Raw genomic sequence first — 23,206 nt, forward strand, 5'->3', positions numbered from 1 at the left:
TACTACGATTTTATCCTATTGACTACTAAGTGGTGATTCCTATGTATATAAAAAAAAAGTATAGAGTACTGAAAGTTAAAAACACACAATAAAATAATTTGGTTATAATCAGCTAATATACTTCCTAACTTCTGCTGTGTCTGCTACCGCAAGCAGTGCTTTTACTTTTATTGTTCTTCAGTATTTTTATTGTGAAGTGATTTATTGAAATAAAATATAAGAAAAAGATATTATTGAAAAGTACACAAGCTTAACAAAATTACACAGAAAAAATAACACAATTATTCTTTATTTGCACTTTTAACAAAAAATAAAAAAATAAAAGTTTTTATTTTATTTGAAATTTTATAAGAAACATGTTTATGAGTATGAATTTTTTTTTTTTAATTTTTAAAATATACGCTTTTTATTTGAATTTATATAAAAAATATGTTTATGAAAGTATAAAAATAAAATTATTGAAATAAAAATAAAAACTAAAATTATTGAAATCAAAATAATAAAATTTCAAACATAAAAATGTATCCAATATATAATAGTCCAAATAGTTTTAAAAGATTTAAAAGAAAAGTGTTTCCAATAATTCTTTAAAAAAAGAGCGCAAAAAATGTTTCCATTAATTCTTAAAAAAAAAAAATAAAACTAATTTTAATAATTCTTAATTAAAATGAGATCAGAAAAACATTTCAGTGATCTATAAATATAAAAGCAAAAATGTATGTATGTACGCTTCTCCTCGATGTCCACAAAAGGCTTGCGTCGCAACTTCTTAAAACTTTTTATATCCTCTATAAATTGTAATATCTCACACTTAACCACGGAGCTCGCCTGTCTATTTAATTTTATTGACTTTCAAACGTTAATTATTCCACATTTCCCGCATCCGCACGCGTTACATTCGGTTTTTGGTATAAAAAAAAAGTGAAACTCGACTCTAAACTCAAGCTCAGAACCAGTGGTCTCTAGAGAGCTAAGTAACGTTTGTTCAATGTTGACTTTGTCATATCAGATGGTAGCTTTCATTTTGAGACGAGGGAGCGGGTTTTTAAAAACAAACGATCCCGCACAAAATGCTAACTGCTGAATACCTATCGCCGTCACGTCAATCAAAAACGCGCACCTGTTTTTTTTTTTTCACACTTTACTATTTTCCAACTTTATTTTTTTTTTTTTTCACGGGCACCTGTTTTTTTTCTCAGGTTTTTTTCACACACACCTATAAACACCCGGGCAACGCCGGGTACCCCTCGCTAGTTATTAAATAAAAATGAAAAGATCAGAAAAACATAAAAAAAAAGTTAGAAGAGTACATGAACAGGGGAGATAAAGCGAAGGAACAGATTTTTTTTTTTATAACATTTTCGCCCCAAACAAGGCACATCGCCACTTTGATGTAGGGGGCTACTATCAGGGACATAAGCTACAGGGGTACTATGTAGGAAGTTGGGCAGCAAGATGTCGCTTCACGTTACACTTGAACTTCTGCATGTCAGTACAGTTGGGGAAGCAGGGTCCCGGAAGGGAGTTCCAAAGTCTAGCGGTCCTGGGGAAGAAACTATTGGAGTAGAATGCTCTCTTACATCTAGGGATCTCTACTGTGAAAGAGTGGAATTTAACTGCTTGTCAGGTCTGTTGGGGGTATTTATGTCGAGGGAGTACAAGTGCTTGCAGTTCGTCAGAGCATTCACCGTTAAAATACTTGTAGAACAGGCAGAGGGATGCAACATTTCGTCGATGGGACAGAGGCTGAAGCTTAGATGACAGTTCAGGACCTATTAGGTTGGCAACTCTCTTTTGGACCTTGTCCAGGAGCGAGAGACTAGTAGCAAATGCACCAGCCCAAATATGACAACAATACTCCATACATGGACGAATGGTGGCCTTATAGAGGTACAGGATACTTTCGGGCGTTAGTAGCTTTCTAGCATGGTAGAGAGAACCTACCTTCTTCACAGCAGTCCTGGCAATACTCTCAATGTAATTGTTCCAACTCATGTTTCCTGTGAACGTTAGGCTGAGGAGTTTAAAAAATGTACTTTCAGATAAAGAGTCTTTGACCATTGCTATTGGTAGTAGAGAAGATTTGCCTTATCACTGCTTCCAATCGCAACCACGTTAGAAGTTAGGAAGTATGTTAGCTGACTATAACCAAAAATTCAAATATCCGACTCTTGAATTATATTAACAGTTCTCCAAAACACGACAACAACAACTCGATCTGTCCTTTGTTTCTCTTGCTGAACACTCACTGTCATCCCAACGTGTTACGTTTACTTTACTTTCTCTCCGAGACGAAAGTTTCTACTCTCTTTTTTTTTCAACGATGATTTGATGTTTCGCCGATGCAAAAATGTTTGAATAAATGAAATTTACATGAAAAAAAAACCAACAAAATTCTATCTTGTAAGTTCAGTCCCCAATGAATGATACACAATGTAATCCTCACTTTTTTACCTTGTGGATCCGCATGCTTGCTGCTATAAAAAAATCCTTTTAACTGTGTTTCATCAAAAATTTGGGATTACGGAAGCCTTGCATGTTCAGTATCTCAGGTGGTTTAGCCGTGTCCAGCATGTCACCTTTTACATCGACTTCATGACACGTTTGGATATCTTGAGCAATAATCGAGCATGTTAGACTGAAGAAAACCTGGCTTGAGCACATCAAAATTAATTTGACTACAAATTGACTGATGTTGACCATTTGATTGGACTGCATAAAGAGCAAGCATGAGATGTGGCCTGATATTGCCCACTCCAGTAACATCCTTTGCAAGGGGTTTGCATGTTTATCAAGTAGTCAGTGGCATTTGCTTCAAACATGGTATTTTTAAAATATGGTAAAACTTGCACATTAGTTGCAGATATCATCTACAGCTAATTGATTTTCTTAATCTACACTTTCAGGCTCTCATCCGGGCCCGCAAGGCAAATCATATAAAGTCTTACCACGAGTTGGCTTTAACAGGTAAGAGGTTGATTTTCATCATTTTACATTTAACAGGTAAGAGGTTGATTTTCATCATTTTACATTTAACAGGTAAGAGGTTGATTTTCATCATTTTACATTTAACAGGTAAGAGGTTGATTTTCATCATTTTACATTTATATTTCAGGTTAAATAAAAAAAACAAACAAAACAAGATCAAATCTATTTTTAAAATATATGTCTACTGTTTGCGATGGTTGATGACAGTTATGAGTTGCAGACAATGTCCTGTTTGTGACAGTTGGTGGCTTGGTGGTTCCCCAAGGGAGATCGGAGAGATTGGAGTCGAAGCCAGACAAGAGTAGGATCAAGAAAAAACATTGCTGGAGATTGATGCAACCATGCAGCCAGTAGTGGGCAACGTTTGGGGGGGAGGGTCCTCATTCTACACTACACGATGGTATCACACACACACACACACACACAAATCATAACTGATTTTCATCAAGTACTTGTCTTATGTTATTTTATTGAAAGACAGAATATGAAAGACAGACAAAGCATTTTATATGGATGTGTGGACACAGCTTATAAATGACAGACTCATTTTCACATCTTACTAATTTCATTTAAAATGTTATTTCAAACTTAAGCATGACAGACCGACTGACCAGCAGATTGAACCCTAATTACAGATACCTGGCCTCATTGAAAAAATATATGAATCATTTCTAACACTATGCATTGTGTCTGTCTATTCTAAATGAATAATTGCAGATCTTTTTCTTGATCCTGACTATATTAATATTAAAACATTTTAGACTCATCTATAATATAAATCTCACCTGTCTGTTTAAATGTATGTATGTATGTATGTATGTTTGTATGCCTAAAACTTTTGACAGAGGCAACGAATTTTCATGAGATCAGTATTGTTTTAAAGCTCAAACCTTCGGACGACAAATATCGAGAAGTTTGGCTAAAAACATTAATTCCTTCACCCTCAACTGGGCACTTTTCTACAAGGAGGGGGTCGCTTTTTTTGACGATATTTTTGAAAGGCATCCCCTCTTTTCGATTGACTAGCCTTAATTTAAACCTTCACCACTTCCAGTTTGATGCTGGACGCAACGGCAAAGATGTCACTTTTTTTTTTCACATTCTTTTTCTCTTTCCCGGTACGGGTTCGAGCCTGCCTGCCTATTACGACTTTTTTATTTTGCTCAACACACACCTCCAAACACCTGGGCAATGCCGGGCACCGAAGCTAGTTTAATTCTAAATGATACAATAGTAGTTTCGGTGATTATATAGATTGGTGATCTTTTAAACAAACACATTTCAGGTGAAACGATTACGTACTTGTGTGTCATGTCAAAGTTAGTATAAACTAGCATAAACTGATGCTGCCCCGGATTGAATGATGATCAACTAATGTTTAACACTCCCATATTTTTATTGTCATCAAAATCGGTGAAATCGCCTATTTTTTAATCAAGTCAATTGATTGCCTGCTCTAGTTGGGGACTCATCACGGTGCACCAGGAGGAAGCTTCACAGGTATGCAGTGACTTAGTTAACAATACATAGTAGTCTATATTGCACTGTAGAGAACCTACTGTTAATTTTATAAAATTATTTTTATATATAATAGCTTAAATTAAAATTTAAAATGCAAATGTCAAGTCATACTTCAATTGTGCTCCAAACAGAAACACTCATTTTGAATGCGCTCCTGTCATATCAAAGAACCTACTGTTGATTTTATATGCCTAATTTTATATAGTTATTCTATATATTTTTATAACTTCTTTATTTTTTTATTCTGTATTTTATAGTTTCATTTTGTATATTTTTTCACTCTGTATATTTTTATAGATTTTTTTTATTCATTTTTAAAATTTTATATTGTTTAATTTTAATGTAATTTAATTCTATATGTATTTTTTTTAAGTTCTTTATTTATTTTTAAAACTTCTATGTTTTCATAATTTTTTTCAGGATGTCCAGTCACGCTAATTCTTTGACCGAAGATTTTTGTTTGAAACTTGATGAAATTCTTAAAAAAATTGCACTCACCAAAGCACATTTCGTACACTGCATAAAGGTTTGTTTTTATTATTGAGATTTCAAATTTTGATGCTTGTGTACACTAGTGAGTTTTTAAAGCAATGCATTTCAGGTGAAAACATTACATACTCATGTGTCATGTCGAAATTAGTATAAATTCCAAAAATTATGAAAAATGATCCAGTAGAAAAATAATTACACGTAAAAATAAAATTTATTGAGTTTTAATGAAGAGCAGTTGTGTGATCAATTCATTATGACAAACTGACTTATCTCCCTGGACGTAAATTGACAGTCCACCATTTTTAAGCACAATGTAATTGTGGATGATTTTTTTATTAAAAAAACACATATATATATATATTGGGGTATTCAATTGACTATATATATATATATATAGTCAATTGAATACCCCAATTGAAATGAATGGCTCTTGTCCTGAGGAAGCGCCATGCTTTGACAAACTTCTGGGACTGACCTTCACTCCTGACCTGAAAGAGAACGCATACATCAAATCTATTGCCTAGATCGCCAGAAAAATGGTTGGATCATTTTACCGCCCCAACAGATATCTCACTGCTGATGCAATTCTCTACCTGTATAAGAGCCAAGTACGTCCTATGATGAAGTACATTGCCACATCTAGACAGGAGCTGCTTCAAGCTCCTATCTTGCCTTGACAGAGTTCAAAATTGGCATTGAAACCTGCAAAGGTAATGTTCTTTTTTCCTCCTTGGCAACTCATTCCCACAGAAGAGACATTGTGAGTCTGTCTGCTCTATCATTATTTTTATGGCAAGTGCTCGTCTGAGCTTCAATCTGTGGTCCTCTCCTTGAAAAACTTTCACATAAAGCATTTGACTAATTACAACCACTATCAACAATTTCACCCACTTTCTACCTGTGCCTAAATCTAAATACAGATTCCATGAACAAAGATTATTACCTAGAACTTCCCTCCTGTGAAACTCTGTTTCACTGGCCTGCTTTCCAGCTGACAATAATATGGCCATCTTCAAGTCCAATATAAACAAGTTCTTATTGTTCTAAATAATCAAATTATACCCAATTTCCATAATTGATAACTAGTACATTGTTGTCCTGATGACCACTTGACCTTTATCCTTGAATGACCTTCGGGCCTTGATAAGTGGTGACTTCCCTGTAAAAAAAAGTACATTTTCTACTCGATTAAATTTTTAATAATTTTTGGAATTTATATGAATTTCAACATGATTTGTAAGTATGTAATAATGTTTTCACTTGAAATATATTTGCTTAAAAGATCACCAATCTATACAAGCACCCAAATTTCTTTATTAGATTAATGATCTAAACATAGAGATGTGGTTATTTAATAAGTGACGATATCAATATCGTTAAATGTTTTAAATATCAATATCGTTAAATGTTTTAAATATCAATATCGTTAAATGTTTTAAATATCAATATCGTTAAATGTTTTAAATATCAATATCGTTAAATGTTTTAAATATCAATATCGTTAAATGTTTTAAATATCAATATCGTTAAATGTTTTAAATATCAATATCGTTAAATGTTTTAAATATCACCAAACAAGGATAAAACAAAAAAAAAACAGTTTAATACTATTACATATTCTAGAAAAACACGATCAGCAAAGATTTAAATAAATTTTTCAAGAAGTTTTTCACTCCAGCACCAAGTCATAGTCTCCAGGGAATCCAGCAAAGAAATCTACCATACGTGCTTTTGTTTCATTCTAAGAAGGGCTGCATTCTCCCAAATCTGTTGCCAAAATTGCTGAAAAAAATAGTTTGATCATTCTACCGCTCCAGTAGATGTATCTTACTTCTGATGTAATCCTTTATCTGCATAAGAGCTCAATACGTCCTAAAATGGAATATTGTTGCCACATCTGGCAGGAGCTGCTCAGCATGCCCCATCTTGTTTTGATAGTTAAGAACTGGCTTCAAAACCTAATAGATGATTCTTTTTCTCTTTTCTGCAACTTGTTTCCCAAAGAAGATATGTTGCAAGCCTGTCTCTGCTCTATTGTTATTTTCATGACAAGTGCTTGTCTGAGCTCCAACCTATGGTTCTCCCTTGCAAAACTTTCACAAAAGAACACTCATCTAGCTGCAACCACTGTCAACAATTTTCCCCATTTTCTATCTTTACCTAATTCGAAATGCAGATTCCATGAACAAAGCTTCTTTCTTAGAACTGTCCGCATGTGGATATCTGTTCCATTGGCCTTTTTTTGGTCAATTACAATATGGTCATCTTCAAAGTCCATGTAAACAAGTTATTGTTGAGCCGTCCCCATAAATAATCAAATTCTACCCAATTTACACCATTAACCATTACTATAGTATCACCTTACATTCATTAATCCTTATCCTCAAGTGGTCTTCAGGCCTTAATGATGGCTTAAGTAGCCACTCCCTTATAAAAAAAAAAAAGTTAGTGAAAATGTCTACCATATCCAGATTTAAAGTCATCGTAAACAAATATTCAGACATTTTTCAATTGTTCTTTTACATGGCTTGTTGTGCTGTTGGATATTGAGCTAGTGCAACGCCGATAAAGTCAAAGGTGTACACATTTCGGATGGATTTTAATCTACATTTTTGTGTCCCATAAAAATGACTTAAAATGTAATTATCGAAAACAAAGAAAGGTTTACATTCAAAGTCGGGAAGTTAGAATTGTGCAATGTAAAATAAAAAAAGGAACAATTAAATATTTTTAATATTTACATTCCAGGAATGATATCTTTATAAGACAGTTAACATAAACAACTGAGAGATAGATAAATAGAAAGAGAGAGAGAGAGAGAGAGAGAGAGAGAGAGAGAGAGAGAGAGAGAGGAAGACAGAATCATCCAATGTGATTGACATTTCTCTGTTGTCACCTGCCACACACGCACTCACCCTTACAGCTAAACACAGTTATGTTCTCTCTCTCTCTTGTTGTCATTGTACAGTAAATAAACTTCTATGTTAACAAAATATTTTTGTGTTAATTTTCAGAACAACAGCAAAAGAATTGTCAGGTGTATATATAATTTTGCAAGCATTTGAAAAGTGCAAACTAGAAAATCATATATACATTTAATAATGCAACAGTTGCGCTTTGCTATTTTTTGGCCAATAAATTCGGTTTGATTAGTTGCGATTATCTAGTGGTTTTAATCTCTCACAACTGCACATATATCTGGAGGCTGTAACTGGAAACTGTTTCGAAGAGAAACTACTTACAACAATCATAATTTATGATATACCTTATTTTTTGGTAAAAGAGAAACAATATACTTGATGATGACTTCTGGTTTTAGATTTGGAAATAAAGTATGTTTATCAGAAAATGGTCTCTTTTCATTATCGTTCAGTTAGAGTATAGCGGGATTTTAAATTTCAATAGTTTTACAAGAATCACTGAATTTCATCATAAAAAAAAAATCAGTTTTGTTTTTTTTCCCGACATAATTTTGTTTTTTTTTCTTTTTGTCCAGAGCAACGACTTACAATCCTACCTCACATTTAAAATGGACACAATATGTCGTCAACTGTCAGCAATGCAATTGGTGGAAACTGTAAATTTGATGAAAACAAGTGAGTAGCATTTTTTTCTGAATATTTTTTTGAGATAAAGATTATTTGTATTGTTTGGATTCTATCGTTACTGTTGATTTTATACACTGGGCACTTCTGCTCGTGCAGTGATAAAACTTTTCAAATGCACTTGTAATATTAGGCTGTATAAGGGTGTTAACTTTGGTTAACAAGAGCATGCTACCCCAGGGATTAAATAGAGGGTTCCATTCAAAATTCTGTGAAGATTCCCGGGTTCGACAAGATACACCTGAAGACGGCCAGAAGTTACATAGACTGAAACATTGTTAAAATAACACTCAAGATGAAAATGGTAGTCAGAAGAATCCAAATAATCTGAATAATCAATCCTTATCTCAAAAGTTCAGAAACACAGTATTAAGGATTTCAACAGTATTTTCATGGCTAGTGCTCGTCTGAGTTCCAATCTATGACCCCCCCCCCCTCACCAAACACACGAGAAACACTCATCTAGCTGAAACCGTGAACAAAGCTTCTTTCTTAGAACTGCACGCCTACTCTCTTCCGTTTGCCTGCTTTCCAGCTGACTACAATTTGGTCGTCTTCAAGTCCAATGTAAACAACTTCTTGATGAGCCGTCCCACTTAAGTAATCCAATTTTTCAAATTTCTACTACTAATGATTACTATGATATTGTCCCACTGATTACTGTACACTCATTAATCCTTATCCTCGAATGGCCTCCAGGCCTTGATAAGCCCCCCTCCCAGTCTATGCCTGACTTGTCCACCAAGTTTCAGTCAGGAATGTCCAACAGTTTTTGCTTTATTGTTGTTCGATGATAAGCACACCTGCATTCAATGTATAAAATTGTCAATAATCCCCCCCCCCTCCTCCATCTTTAGACTTCCCTAAGTTTTTGTTGTGACGGTCCTTTTTAGCCCAGGAATAATTTGTAAACTGTTTTGTTAGATATGGTGGGGGGGAGTTAGGGTCCAGTGAGTGTGAAACCCATTCAGGATCATACCTGCTACTTATGAGTTGATCACCAAAATGTCCCTGCATATTATTGAATAGTCAAAACAAAGACTGTTGGACATTTATGACGAACTTGGTGGACAAGTCAGATATAGAATATTGGATTGTAGAAAGGATTGTGAATTTTTATTAATGATTTCACAGTGAAGGGAATTTTTTCTGACCAGTGTAGGTTGAGGACATGTGTTGCCTGAAGAGAAATGAGATATGAAAATGATACAATGAATGTATAATGAAAGTCAATTTCTAAAAAAAAAAAAAAGCTTCCAATTTGCTATAAATCAGCACGGAAGTAGTAAGGCATGGAAAACTGTCATGAACCTTTTATTATATTGTGGTTGAATTAATTTTCTTTTTTGTTTTCCAGCGCCAATCCACCGAATGAAATATTCAGTGTTCAATACCCGTTATCAACTCCTTCTGCCCAAACATTCCAAAGATTTTAATGTTAATCCTCTTGCTACAAGTGAGGTAAGTCTTATATAACACTAGCTGAAGTACTCCTCATTGGGTGTGTTTGTAATATTGAGGCATTCTTGACCGCAATTTTTCACCTGCTAACACGATTAAAGTTTGATTTTTAATAATTCAGTAATATTCAGTTAATTTCAACTGCATAATTTGGAAGCTAACATTGTAATTTATTAGAACTGACAAAAAAAATCAGTAGAAACCATTGTTTTTATCTGAAAATTCCATTTATCAACTACAAAAATTTTGTTCTGATGGTGTAGAAGTGCCAAAAAATTTTTTAAACTTAATTCATATATATATATATATATATATATATATATATATATAGTTAGTTAGTTATAAAATATACATGGCGATTAAGCTACACTGAATATTCTGCGTTTCATCCACTCTAGGACTCTTCAGGCTTATGCGCAAATTTTTTGGTTGTCTGTCGTTTTTATATACGCATCTTCTATTGAGATTTTTGTTAGCCCATCAGCTTTCTAGTATCCACCGCGCCCTTCCTATCAGCCAATGAACATGCAGAAAGATGATTGGCTAACTAAAATCTCAAAAGAAGATGCGTATATAAAAATGACAGACAATCAAAAAATTCGCGCATAAGCCTGAAGAGTCCTAGAGTGGATGAAACGCGGAATATTCAGTGTAGCTTAATCGCCATATATATTTTATAACTAACTAACTAGCTCTACCTATGTATTGAGCACTTTTGAAGTAAATACTTAAAGTTTACGCATAAATTTATACTTTCGTATATTAATTTTATGTGAGTAAATGAAGTAGTTATATATATATATATATATATATATATAAATATATATATATATATATATATATATATAAATTTAGGTTAAAAAAAGGTTTTTGAAGTTGTTAATATCGCTAAAAAAATGGCAACAATAAATCTTAAATTTAAAAGCGATAAAAAAAATTGTGCATTCAAGTAGTGATCTATTGTGGTACACTGGTACAATATCAGACTGCGGCTACTGGTGTTATGAGTTTGATCCTCACCTATGCTGACAACGGCTCAGAGCTAGAAACATGCATATCCATAGGTCAGTGGCGTAGCATCAGTTTTTGCCACCTGGGGCAGTCGGAAAATTTGCCGTCTCCTCTCCCATCCGCTGGCATATAATTACCTCCCCCCCCCACGCTGGCATATAATTACCTCTCCCCCCGGCATATGATTACCTGTTTTGCCCCCTCCCGCTGGTATATGATTACCTGTTTTTCCGCCCCCTACCCCCGCCTACTACTGGCATATGACAATCTGTTAAAACCTTCAAAATTCCAAAAAGCCCTCAAAATATTAATTTTCATTGAACTAATGTTTACACAATTCCCTTCAGATTAATGTTTACACAATTCCCCGTTTTTTTTTTAAATTTAATTTTATTTAACAATTTCTTTTCAATAATTCGAATAATAATTTTATGTAAACATTAATCTGAAAGGAATTATATAAATGTTAATATGAAACAAAAGAAACCAAATATTTTTTTCAAAACAAAAACGTATAATTCAAATTATAAAAAAATGTTAAATTAATTGGCTACACAAACAAATATAATAATAAATTTAAATGAGAACGTTTGGAAACCTAAAAATGTTATGAAATGATAAAATCATTTTTATTTACTTTTTTGTTGTTGTTAAAGTCCGAATTTTCACAAAAAACATGGCTGTATCAAAGAGAGGATAGTCCGATGTAGTTTTCTTTTCTTTTTCTTCGTAATGTTATTATTAAGAGGTCCAGCCTCTCGAAGAGAAAAAAAAAACGTCTTGTACAAGTTCTTGATGAGTCGTTCCACTTGTTAACAAATTTACCAAATTTCCATTACTAATGATTACTATATTGTCCAATTTCTACTGTACACTCTTTAACTCTTATCCTTGAGTGGCCTCGTGGCCTTGATAAGTGGTGGTGTCTATGTAAAAAAAAAAAAATCTGTCTATGACAGACAGCATTTCCTGTCTCAACTCAGTATCAAACTCCAGTGCTACATCAGTCAATCATTCACCACCCATTCGTTTCTTTTTGTGGATACGATGCTCCATGCGTATCCCCATTTCAGAGCAGAGTTTTTTGACTCGTCTATTGAAGTGTCCACCATATTTTCTCTATTCTGAAGGCGGCAATTTCTCAACGCCGTCAGTCTGACAGAACTTTGTTGCAGCCCTTTTCTTGAAGATACTTCTGGGCATCATTGATTTCTGGGAGAATAATTTTCCAGAAGCTCAGAAATAAAAGAAACGGAAACAACAATACTGAGTTGGAAATTAAAGATGCATCTGGTCTTGTGGTTGCATTGTCTCCTCCTTCTGTGAGCGGTTCCATGGCAATGATGACTTCCGATAATTTTTTTTACCACATCATTTACAGCATCTGCTCGACTACTCCAACTAGTTTCTGTAGTCCGCTTAATACTTAGACCGGTCAACTGAATCAAGATGTCCCAGCGATGTGTAGATGCAGAAAAGAATGAGAATAACCTGTCCAGTATGCAAAAAATGTAACAGAGTGAATCGCTACAGAAGCAGCATTGTACACAAGCCAGATTTAATGAATGGTTAGTGCATGGCACAAATAGAGCTTTTGGGTTGATTTTGGAGATTCATTTCTACACATCCGATCGATGGCATAATAGCAGCATTGTCAAATGCCTGGCCAATACAGTCATCAATCTGAATCCCATCGTTCTCCAGTTTTCTCAAAATCAGTTTAGAAATTTCCTTTGTGCTTTTACCTTTTGTCTTGATGGAGCGGAGAAATGACTCATCCACTGTCACTTTTTTCGTCAATTTTTACGTAGTGCAATACCTCACTCATCTGGTCTTTATGGGATACATCAGGAATTCTATAAAAAATTATGCGAAAATATTTGCTTTCTTTGATCTGATCGATGATTTTCTTTTTCACCTGCTTTGCCAAAATGCTCACAAATTCATTTTGAATTTTTGGTGACAGATAAGAAGTAGCGATTTTCTTTCCCAGATTAACTTTCACCAAATTTTCACGGAACACATGGTCATACTTGGCCAATAAATTTACCAATTCTAAAAAATTCCTTTGTTTTCTTGATCTCTTTCATCATTATGGATGTCTTCACAGTGAATTCGTAGTGTCAGATTCTGCTCGGCGAGAAACCTGATGATGTCCAGCAATCTAACTAGAATTTCCTGCCACTTCTTAATTTCCTTCTTAATAAGATGTTGCTGTACTTTGTCAACTATGTTTCCTTCAGCAAGTCAGATCTCTAGATCCTTCCAGTTAAGTAATGCTTGAGCAATATTAAGTGGACGTAAAATGATTTTTCATTTCAGAGACATTGTAGCATTTTAGAACATTAACCAAAAATTATTATTTTCCTCATGGAAATAAATTCTGTAAGCTTTTTTTTTTTTTTGGGGGGGGGGGGATCTAAGCAATTATGCATAGTTTTACAACCTTGCCAGTCAGACTTCGGCTAAGTGAACATTTCTACAATGTTAGATTATTATTCATCATTGTAGGTTAAATTAATGTACGAAAGTTTAAATTTAAAAATAATTGTTTGTGCTTTTTTTCAGCCAGATTTTCAAGGTGTCCATATGCAATTGCATAAAAAAAAAGGAAAATATCATTTTAAGCCATGGATTTTAGTCTAAAATTCTCACAATATTAGTAAAAAGTAGTTCTATTATAATTATCTGTATCTTGTTTTTTTTTTTTTTTCTTTTTTTGCATTAAAACAAATCAATCTACTACATATCTATGACAGTAGTAATGACAAAGCAAATATTTATGATTAGGGTAAACACATGAACATTCTTTGGTAGAGAGAACGTATAGAATAGTTAAAAATACATTCACATCCGTTCTTAAGTTAAGAATTGTTTTCTATATATGTTATTTAGAAACTCATGTTTAAAATGGAAAGGGGACTTTGTTAACTATGCTGTATGTATACCATTTTATTTTGCATAACAATCGTTAATTATTTTCAATTGTTTATCAAATATTCAAATAGCATTTTGCCAACTAATGACAAATATAAATCGGCTTTGTTTTGAAAGAGAATGCATCTTTAGTTGTTTCATTATTTTCAATCAATTAAACAGAAAACATTTGAGAAAAATATTTAGCCCCCCCCCGTATATTTAATATATGCCCCTCCCACACACACACTGTGCATTTTTTGTTTGCGAAAATATATGCAGACATAAGAAGGTTTTACAGTAATTCGAAAAAAAAGACAAAAACAAATCACTGATTAAATATTTAGAAATTTAAAAAAATATCGGAATCGAGAATCGTATCGGATCATGAGTTTAGGACAGAATCGGTAATTGAATCGAGGAAAAAATTTGGAATCATCCCATCACTAGTATATGATGATTGCAATGTCTTGTCAGACGAGTGCCACTCCCTCAGGCACTGAAAATCTATGAACCGAAAATAACTTTAGTCCTGCCAGCGAAATTCACACGCTCAAGCAGACATGACACTGAATACGGTCACTGGTATACATACATATATATACATGCACGCATACATACATATAACCACATACATACACACATACATATAACCCACATATATGCATACATACATACACAATACACATACATACATAAACATACACAAGACAGTCATTGGCATATATATATATATATATATATATATATATATATATATATATATATATATATATATAAATGCAAATATACATATATACACATACACACATACATATATGTAAACATACACACATATATACATACACAATGCATAATACACATACATACATATACATACACACCTGCACATATACATACATACACACACACATATACAAATACATATACACATATATATATACATACATTTACACAAATATGTACTCATACACATGTACATAAACATATAATGATGGCAGATTAATTATTACATGCTTCCAGCATTTCACGCCTACACGCATCACAACTTTTCCATCGCCACAGGACCATTTTTTTATAGACAAATGCTCAAGGGAGTATCTATACAAAGATGATGTTACAGAGTTTTAGCTTTGTACGACAGCTAAATCTCTCTCTCGGTTCAAAATGTTGAGATCCAGCAACAATAAGAGCAAAATAGCCAGCAACAAGTCAAACTGCAGACCAGATACTGGTCTCCTGCTTTGTTTTATTTTTTAAATCAGAGATTTGCTTCTCCTAGAGGGGTTGCTTTCACCACGGCTTACGGGAGCCCTCTCCACTCCACATACACATGGAAATAAACACATGTGTACATACAGATGTACACCAACATACATATGCATGTGCACACACATGCAAACATAATCACGTAGAGGCACACATATACGCATATACATACATATGCATATACATACGCACACACACATATACATGTAAAATACACATGAAGGAACATTCCAAAAGTCATAAATAGTAAGTGATCCGCGACTGGACCGTTTTTGTCCCTTTTCCTCCCTGAACTTTTTTTTTTTTTTTTTTAGTAAAGTTTGTTTTAGACTCACACTTCTGCAGTACATGATAATGATGTTGACAAATTCACACATAATTTTCCAAATAAATCAACGTACGAAACGACGAGAACACAATCCAACTGAAATGAATTAAAGACGCTTGGATTTTTTTTTTTTCACTAGTATATATATATATATATATATATATATATATATATATACCTAGGGGATCGGACAAAAGGACACCAGACAAAACCCACCAGCTAATTAAAGCAAAAACAGATAAAATCCAAATGAATCAAAAAAATTAAAAAATCACTTTTTATATTTTTATTTTTTAAATTAAAATTTAAATTAAATTTAGGAAAATTAGACACCAGGGAACTAATTTTGGCAAGGTATGAAAATTAAACATCTACGGAATAAATGTCAAATGAAGATAGAGTTTAAGACCATTCTTAAAGACGATATAGTTTTAAATAGGATTTAAGGGCCTCATAGAAATATACATATTTCTAAATATTTACTGTTATTGTAAGTTGTAAGTAAGTTGATTTTTCTAAGTTAGGTATGTGTTCTAAGGAGATTTTTCTTGTATTATCTTTTACAATTATTATATTAATAAAAAAAAGTAAAAAATTAAAATCCTATTACCAGAATTAATTCAATAAATTTTGGTTTAATCATAAATACAGTGATTATAAAATTTTGTTAATAGTTTGAAAAAAATTAATTACTCTGTGATTGTTCGAAACTTGATTGAAATTCGGCAGTATTTAAACTATCAAATAGAAAGCCAAATAGTATTTAAGGTGTAGCGCTTAGTTTTCATTTAAAATTATATTCCCTGATATGACGATCATAAAATCTGTTTACAGTGGATTTTATTCCGTACTTGCTTAATGTTTCTACAATTCCAAAATGATGTAATTTTCTGTTGTATCATTTAATTATCAGTGATGTTTGAAAGTATTTTTCTTGACAAAAATGTTTTGATTAATTTTTCAACTTCTTTTGGAACATGTACTTCAACTACTTTACTTGGCAAGGTTACCTAGAGAATTTATGCATCTTTTTCTTTTAACTTTGTTTTACAAATAAAATAAATTTCCATCGTATTTTGATGTTATTATCATTTAAGTTTTAGTGATAATTTAAAAACAATAAATATTTATCATTAGTACTCTAGAAGTTTCACCGACCACAAACTTAACCACAATCAGAATTTTATTGCAAATCGCATCACAATATGACCTAAACATCCATCAAATGAACGTAAAAAATGCTTATTTGAATGCCCCAATAGACTGAAATTTATATTACGCCCTCCAGAGGGATCTATAATGAAAAATGAAAATAGCGTGTGGCGACTTAAGTCATTGTAGGTCTAAAGCAGAGTGCTCAGTGTTGGAATACAGTATTTCATGATTATATGATTAAACAACAATTTAAACAATGCCCAGCAGACCCCTGTTTATATACCCAACACAAAGACAATAAACTACTGATTTTGGTTTTTACTAATAATGAAAAATTTAATTAAATCGATTTTGGAATCGTAAATTAGGGACATATTTTTCAGAGTCCAATACCTCCAAAAGTTACGATTTTTTTTACATTTTTGATAAAAAATTCCTAATTTTTTGTTAGCTTTTATTTATTTTTTATTTTCTATTTTTATCCCCTCAAAATGCCGCCCCTCCTGACATGGGCCGCTCGTAAAGTAGGGACACATTTTTCTGATTCCGATACCTCCAAAAGTTCTGATGTTTTACAACCTTTTCAGTAAAAAAAATTCCGATTTTTTTTGTTATTTTTTAATTTATTGTTTCTATTTTCTATTTTTAACTTCTCAAAATGCTGCCCTTGATGTGTGCCACTCATAAAATAGGGACACATTTTTCTGATTCTGATATCTCTAAAAGTCCCGATGTTTTACAACCTTTTCGGCATAAAGTTTCAGATTTTTTGTTAGCTTCCATTTATTTTTATTTATTTTTTTTCTCCTCCCAAAATGCCGCCCCCTGGAATGTACTGCCCAGGGCGCCCCACTTCCGCCCTGCCCTTCCCATAGGTATACTTTTATGCACATAAATAATATTTAACAATAAATAAACCGAGTTATGTGTTCATCAACGTTTCGTCTTTATTTTGAGATTTCCTCTGGATGAATGAAATTAAGAAAACAAAAACACCAGTACAAATATTTGAAAATTTTCTTGTGAAAAGTGTGACGCTGTTCCATTTCAATAGAAAAAAAAGACGGAAATTCAAAAAAAAGGGAGGAGGTTGTGTTGTTAAAGAGAAGGAGATTTTTTAATAATGTCATATAGCCGTTAATGTATTTGTAAAAAATATGATGCAGTTAATATTATTTCTCAAAAAAAAAAAAATATGTCTGTTAAAATTCAAATATAGGTGTGTAACTGAAATGAAACGAGTGTATTTTTGTTATGTAATTTATTGATTGTGATTATATGTATTAATTATTAGAGGAGGTGTTTCTATTGAGTGAGAGGATTAACCTGTGTCTACAACTAAATTATGTTCTTTTAATAAAAGTTTACTTATTAATGGCGCTACATTATAGAAAGCTCCACATTGTTTAATTATGCTTGAATTTGCAATAAGCGCTGATCCAAGAAGTCTTCGTGGAGGTTTCTATAATGTAGCGCCATTAATAAGTAAACTCTATTAAAAGAACATAATTTAATTGTAGACATAGGTTAACCCTCTCACACCATAGAAACACCTCCTATAATAACTAATACATATAATCTCAATCAATAAATTGCATAACAAAAACACACTCGTTTCATTTCAGTTACGCACCTATATTTGAATTTTTACAGACATATATTTTTTTTTTTTCAGAAAGAATATTAACTGCGTCATATTTTTTAAAAATACATTAACGGCTAGTAATTGTCTGCATTTCTGGGATGATGTGTTTTTATTGATTGAGATTGTCGGACTGACTTCCTCATCTTGGTTGTTATCGTCACAACGTTTTGGCTGTTTTGCCCTCCGGCCTTCATCAGGTGTTTTGTATCGAACTGGGGAACCGTTTGTTAGGAGTCTCGAACCCAACCCTTTATTATTATTATGGGGGTACCGTGTTCGGACTCCAGCTAGGCTCTGGGACATAGTTGCTGATTCTCTGTTTTGAATGTTACTTTTCACTGCCTTCGTTCAGGATTGAACTCAACACCTTTGGGTAACTGTAAACTTTGATACAACGTCTAGGACCACTCGGCCATACATCACTGGGACGTCTAGGACCACTCGGCCATATGTGACTGGGACATCTAGGACCATGCGGCCATACATCACTGGGACATCTAGGACCACTCGGCCATATGTGACTGGGACATCTAGGACCATGCGGCCATATGTCACTGGGACATATGGCTGAGTAGTCCTAGACGTTGTATCAAAGTTTACAGTTACTCAAAGGTGTTGAGTTCAATCCTGAATGAAGGCAGTGAAAAGTAACATTCAAAACAGAGGATCAGCAACTATGTCCCAGAGCCTAGCTGGAGTCCGAACACGGTACCCCCGTAATAATAATAAAGGGTTGGGTTCGAGACTCCTAACAAACGGTTCCCCAGTTCGATACAAAACATCTGATGAAGGCCGGAGGGTAAAACGGCCGAAACATTGTGACTATAACAACCAAGATGAGGAAGTCAGTCCGACAATCTCAATCAACATTAACGGCTATATGATGTTATTAAAAATCATCTCCTCTTTAACAACGTCCCACCCCCTTTTGAATTTTCAATGTCTTTTTCTGTTGCTGAAATGGAACAGCGTCACACTTTTTAAAAGAAAATTTACAAATATTTGTACTGATGTTTTCATTCATCCAGAGGAAGTCTCGAAATAAAGATGAAACATTGATGAACACATAACTCGGTTTGTTCCTTTTTATTTCACTATTTTGTCGAAATACTATTTCCATTATTCTCATCATATGTTATGACCTTAACCTTGAAAAATAGTGTGCACCATCCCTAGGTGGGGAGTCTACGAAGAGCCACACTAAATATGACCTTAACCTTTGACCTTGAGCTTGAAAATGATGTGCACCATTCCTAGGTGGGGGACCATTAACAAGTCCAGTTTGGTCATGATCAATCCAGTGCTTTGAGCTGTATGATAGTTGTAATGTACACACACACATGAACACTACTACTTTCCATATATATATATATATATATATATATAAGAAAGAATCATTTGTTTGTTTTTTTATCTGCTAAATACAACAAAACTTTAAAAATTTAAATTTTGTATGACGCAAATTGTTGCAAGTGGTTCATATTTTTGTTCATGTCTTATTTGATTAGTTTCAAATGTCTTCCACATGTTTCCATGCATCGCAAATTTGTGTTGTAGTAAACGATAATTCATACGACTCCAAAATGCATGACACAAAATTTCTGATGCTTTTTGTTCTTATTTCTTTAGATCATTCTTAACAATCTGAAAGATGTCAGTCGCAATTTTAATGTGGACGACAACAGCTTTAATTGGATTTTCAGACAAAAGCATTTGCTCTTCAGGTAAAAAAACAAAACAATACTTTTTGTGTATAAAGTATTTCTTGTCTATATATAAAAGTGACTTAGTGTGTGTGTCTGTGTAAGACGGCCTCTACAAAATTACTCTATCAACTTTTGGTCTGCAGACTTGAAACTTGATATATGGGGTATTTGGACTTATGTAACAAAATTTGATTTCGTTTTTAGCCAGAAAAAAAATAGCTGCTAAGGCATCCAAATTGCAAAAATGGGAACTTGGCAGGCGTAAGTCGATATAATTTGTATCCTCTATGCATGCACAAATGTACATGTATATATGTTTAACTGTGTTAGGTTTTGAGGGTATCATCAGCTAGAATCGAAATCAAAACATACAACTGTCCGGCTTTATTCATTACCATCTGACTTAAATTCATATGCATACAAAATTTTAAAAAAATAACGTTGTTAAAGATATAAGTCTATATTTACAGAAAAGTACTTTAAGTCGACGTATGCCTACCAAGTTGAAATTTTTTCAAATTTTGACCCTTAGCAGCTATTTTTACTGGCTTTAAACCAAATCAAATTTGTTCTACAGGTCTTAATCTACTATATACCAAGTTCAAGTCTGTGGACAAAAATTTGACAGAAGAGTTTGGTAGAGGCCGTTTCTAATACAGACAGACAAGGTCACTTTTATATATATACTAGCAGGGACACCCAACGTTCTTTGAGATTGAATGATGATCAACAAATGTTTCATCCTCCCATACTTTTATTGTCATCGAAATTGGTGAAATCGCCCAATTTTTTTTTTAATCAAATTGATTGACTTGCCTGCTATAGTTAACTAACTTATAAGTTAAACATACAAAAGTCAAGTATCATGGTTCAATTGTGCTCTAAAAAGAAACATTCATTCTGAACGCACCCCTATCTTATCAAAGAATCTAATGTTGATTTTATAGGCTGGGCCTTTCTGCTTGTGCAGTGATAAAACTTCTCAAATGCACTTGTGATGTTAGGCTGTGTAAGGCGTTAACTTTAGTCGAAATTGGACTTCCTTTTTTAATCAGATTTTTTATTATTGATACTTATCGGATGTAATCTGATACAAAACCTATGTAAAAACACACCCAGACACATGAAGTACATTTATATGAAATAAAAAAACAAACATTAGCCCAGCCATTTCTGAGTCCATATGGAACGAACTCACACACACAAAGTTTCTTCCATCTAATAGTAAAGATAGATATATATGTATACATCAAATAAATGAACCCAGGTGATAACCGTCTTCTCATTTAACTTTGAATTGATTTTGAATCATCAGTGCAGGAAGTTATGATTGCTGCTGGTCCTGGGATTCGAACCCCACAACGAAGCCATCTTTGTCACCATTAGCAAGGAACAAAGCACAGAGTTACCTTCGAACACAACAATATTCAAGTGAAATTAAACATTTATGAAGGAATAATAATTATACAATGATCGATTGACTAAATGTTGTGATCTCGCATGCAGGCCAAATGACCGACTTTTACATTTCAACAGACAGTACTCAACTGTTAAAAAACTTAATTCTTAAAGGGGCGGAAATATATATAAGTATTTATTTGTTTTTTTTTTTTATACATTTTTGTGACCAAGAGTGGAGGACCGCTTGAGATATAAAAAATAAAATATTAAATATAAAAACATAACATCATTTTCATACTTCAAAAAACCCTTATAACCTTGAAATCAATATATATATATATATATATATATATATATATATATATACACTGAATTTAATGAGGTTATTAAGAGCGCTCAATAAAAGCAGAGCAAGATATATTTTTATTAATATAAACAAATTTAGATGGTCGCAACATTGGAAATACTAATACTTCGGACAAATTTTTGAGACTTGACAACTGGCTTCTTCTGTAGGAAGCAACCATTTATTAAGTCACCTGATGACGACTTCTGATTTTAACCATTTGTCCGAAACATTAGCATATCTAATGTTGTGACCATGTAAATTTGTTTTTATTAATAAAAAATATATCAAATAAATTCACATTTGACTTTATATCAGCTTTTCATATTTAAAAGTTTTTCCTTTCGATATTTTTTATTTCTAATATTTTATAAGAAATCAATTTATTTTTCTCCACCTTCTTCCAGTGAGCTTGTCCGTCAAGAGTTAGAAGCCTTCAAGCTGCACATCCTTTACAAATCAGCCACTCTCATCCAGACGCATTGGCGAGGTTTCCAGTGTCGTAAGCGTTGGCCCTTCCTTCTGCAACACCTTCAAGCTCTTCGAATCAGGTAAGCTGAAATAATAGAAAAAAAACCCTATTTTTTTGCATTTTTCATCCAACATGTTGCTATCTGCGTTTTTGTATCAAATAACTTTGTTGCTGTGATGTGGGATGTTGTGTATCCATTTAAATATTAAAAATAAATTGGAAAAAATAATTAAAAACAAAAAAAAGAAAAGAGAAATATTTGATTGAAAAAATAATAAAATTTCATTTATTTCTAAATCAACAATTAAGAATTTTGTTTTTATTTCTATTCAAATTTAATAAATCTACTACTACTACTACTACTACTACTACTTAAGAGTAGAAAGTGGACCTTGAGTTTATTTTCTAACTCTTGCTTTCTTTATTCTGTCTTTTAGTCCTCATTTTCCATGAGTGATGTTTCTGACAAAGGGAAAAGAATTGCTGTTTTTTAATTTTTTTTATTTTTAAAAAGCCTATAATTTAGTTACCAAATGACAAAACATAAGCAACCATTTCCCATGTTAATGTGATTTCAATCAGCAATCATTTTAACGTGTGATGTCAGCAGCCAAAAATAAATGCGTTTCAATGAGGCATTATGAAACTGCATTGAAATGATACGACAGATGTGTAACGTCAATTTAAAGACAGGCTTAGTTCTGTTGATTTCAAAGCAAAATTACATTTAGACGGTACAGGGACATTTATGTAGCACAGGAGACTTTGACTTCATATATATGCCTGATAAACTCTTCCCCTTGTTGACAGTGCTAACATTCTGCTGGTTAATAATCGCAGAAGTTCACTAAACTTACTTAATCCACACTTGACTCAGGCAATTGCACTGG

General features: G+C 33.1%; 1 protein-coding gene across 1 annotated transcript in view; it reads left to right on the forward strand.

Annotated features, from left to right (window-relative positions):
* LOC145243945 (myosin-I heavy chain-like) overlaps positions 1 to 23,206 on the forward strand; it is a 101,290-nt gene that overhangs the window by 64,375 nt on the left and 13,709 nt on the right. The window contains exons 16-21 of the mRNA XM_080107073.1: positions 2,907 to 2,967; positions 4,930 to 5,035; positions 8,498 to 8,597; positions 9,964 to 10,067; positions 20,021 to 20,115; positions 22,252 to 22,395. Of these exons, the coding sequence (XP_079963199.1) occupies positions 2,907 to 2,967; positions 4,930 to 5,035; positions 8,498 to 8,597; positions 9,964 to 10,067; positions 20,021 to 20,115; positions 22,252 to 22,395 (610 nt within the window). The remainder of the gene's footprint in view (positions 1 to 2,906; positions 2,968 to 4,929; positions 5,036 to 8,497; positions 8,598 to 9,963; positions 10,068 to 20,020; positions 20,116 to 22,251; positions 22,396 to 23,206) is intronic.

This window comes from Euprymna scolopes, chromosome 22 (assembly GCF_053919585.1).
Source record: "Euprymna scolopes isolate OS-2025 chromosome 22, ASM5391958v1, whole genome shotgun sequence".
Taxonomy (NCBI): Eukaryota; Metazoa; Mollusca; class Cephalopoda; order Sepiida; family Sepiolidae; genus Euprymna; species Euprymna scolopes.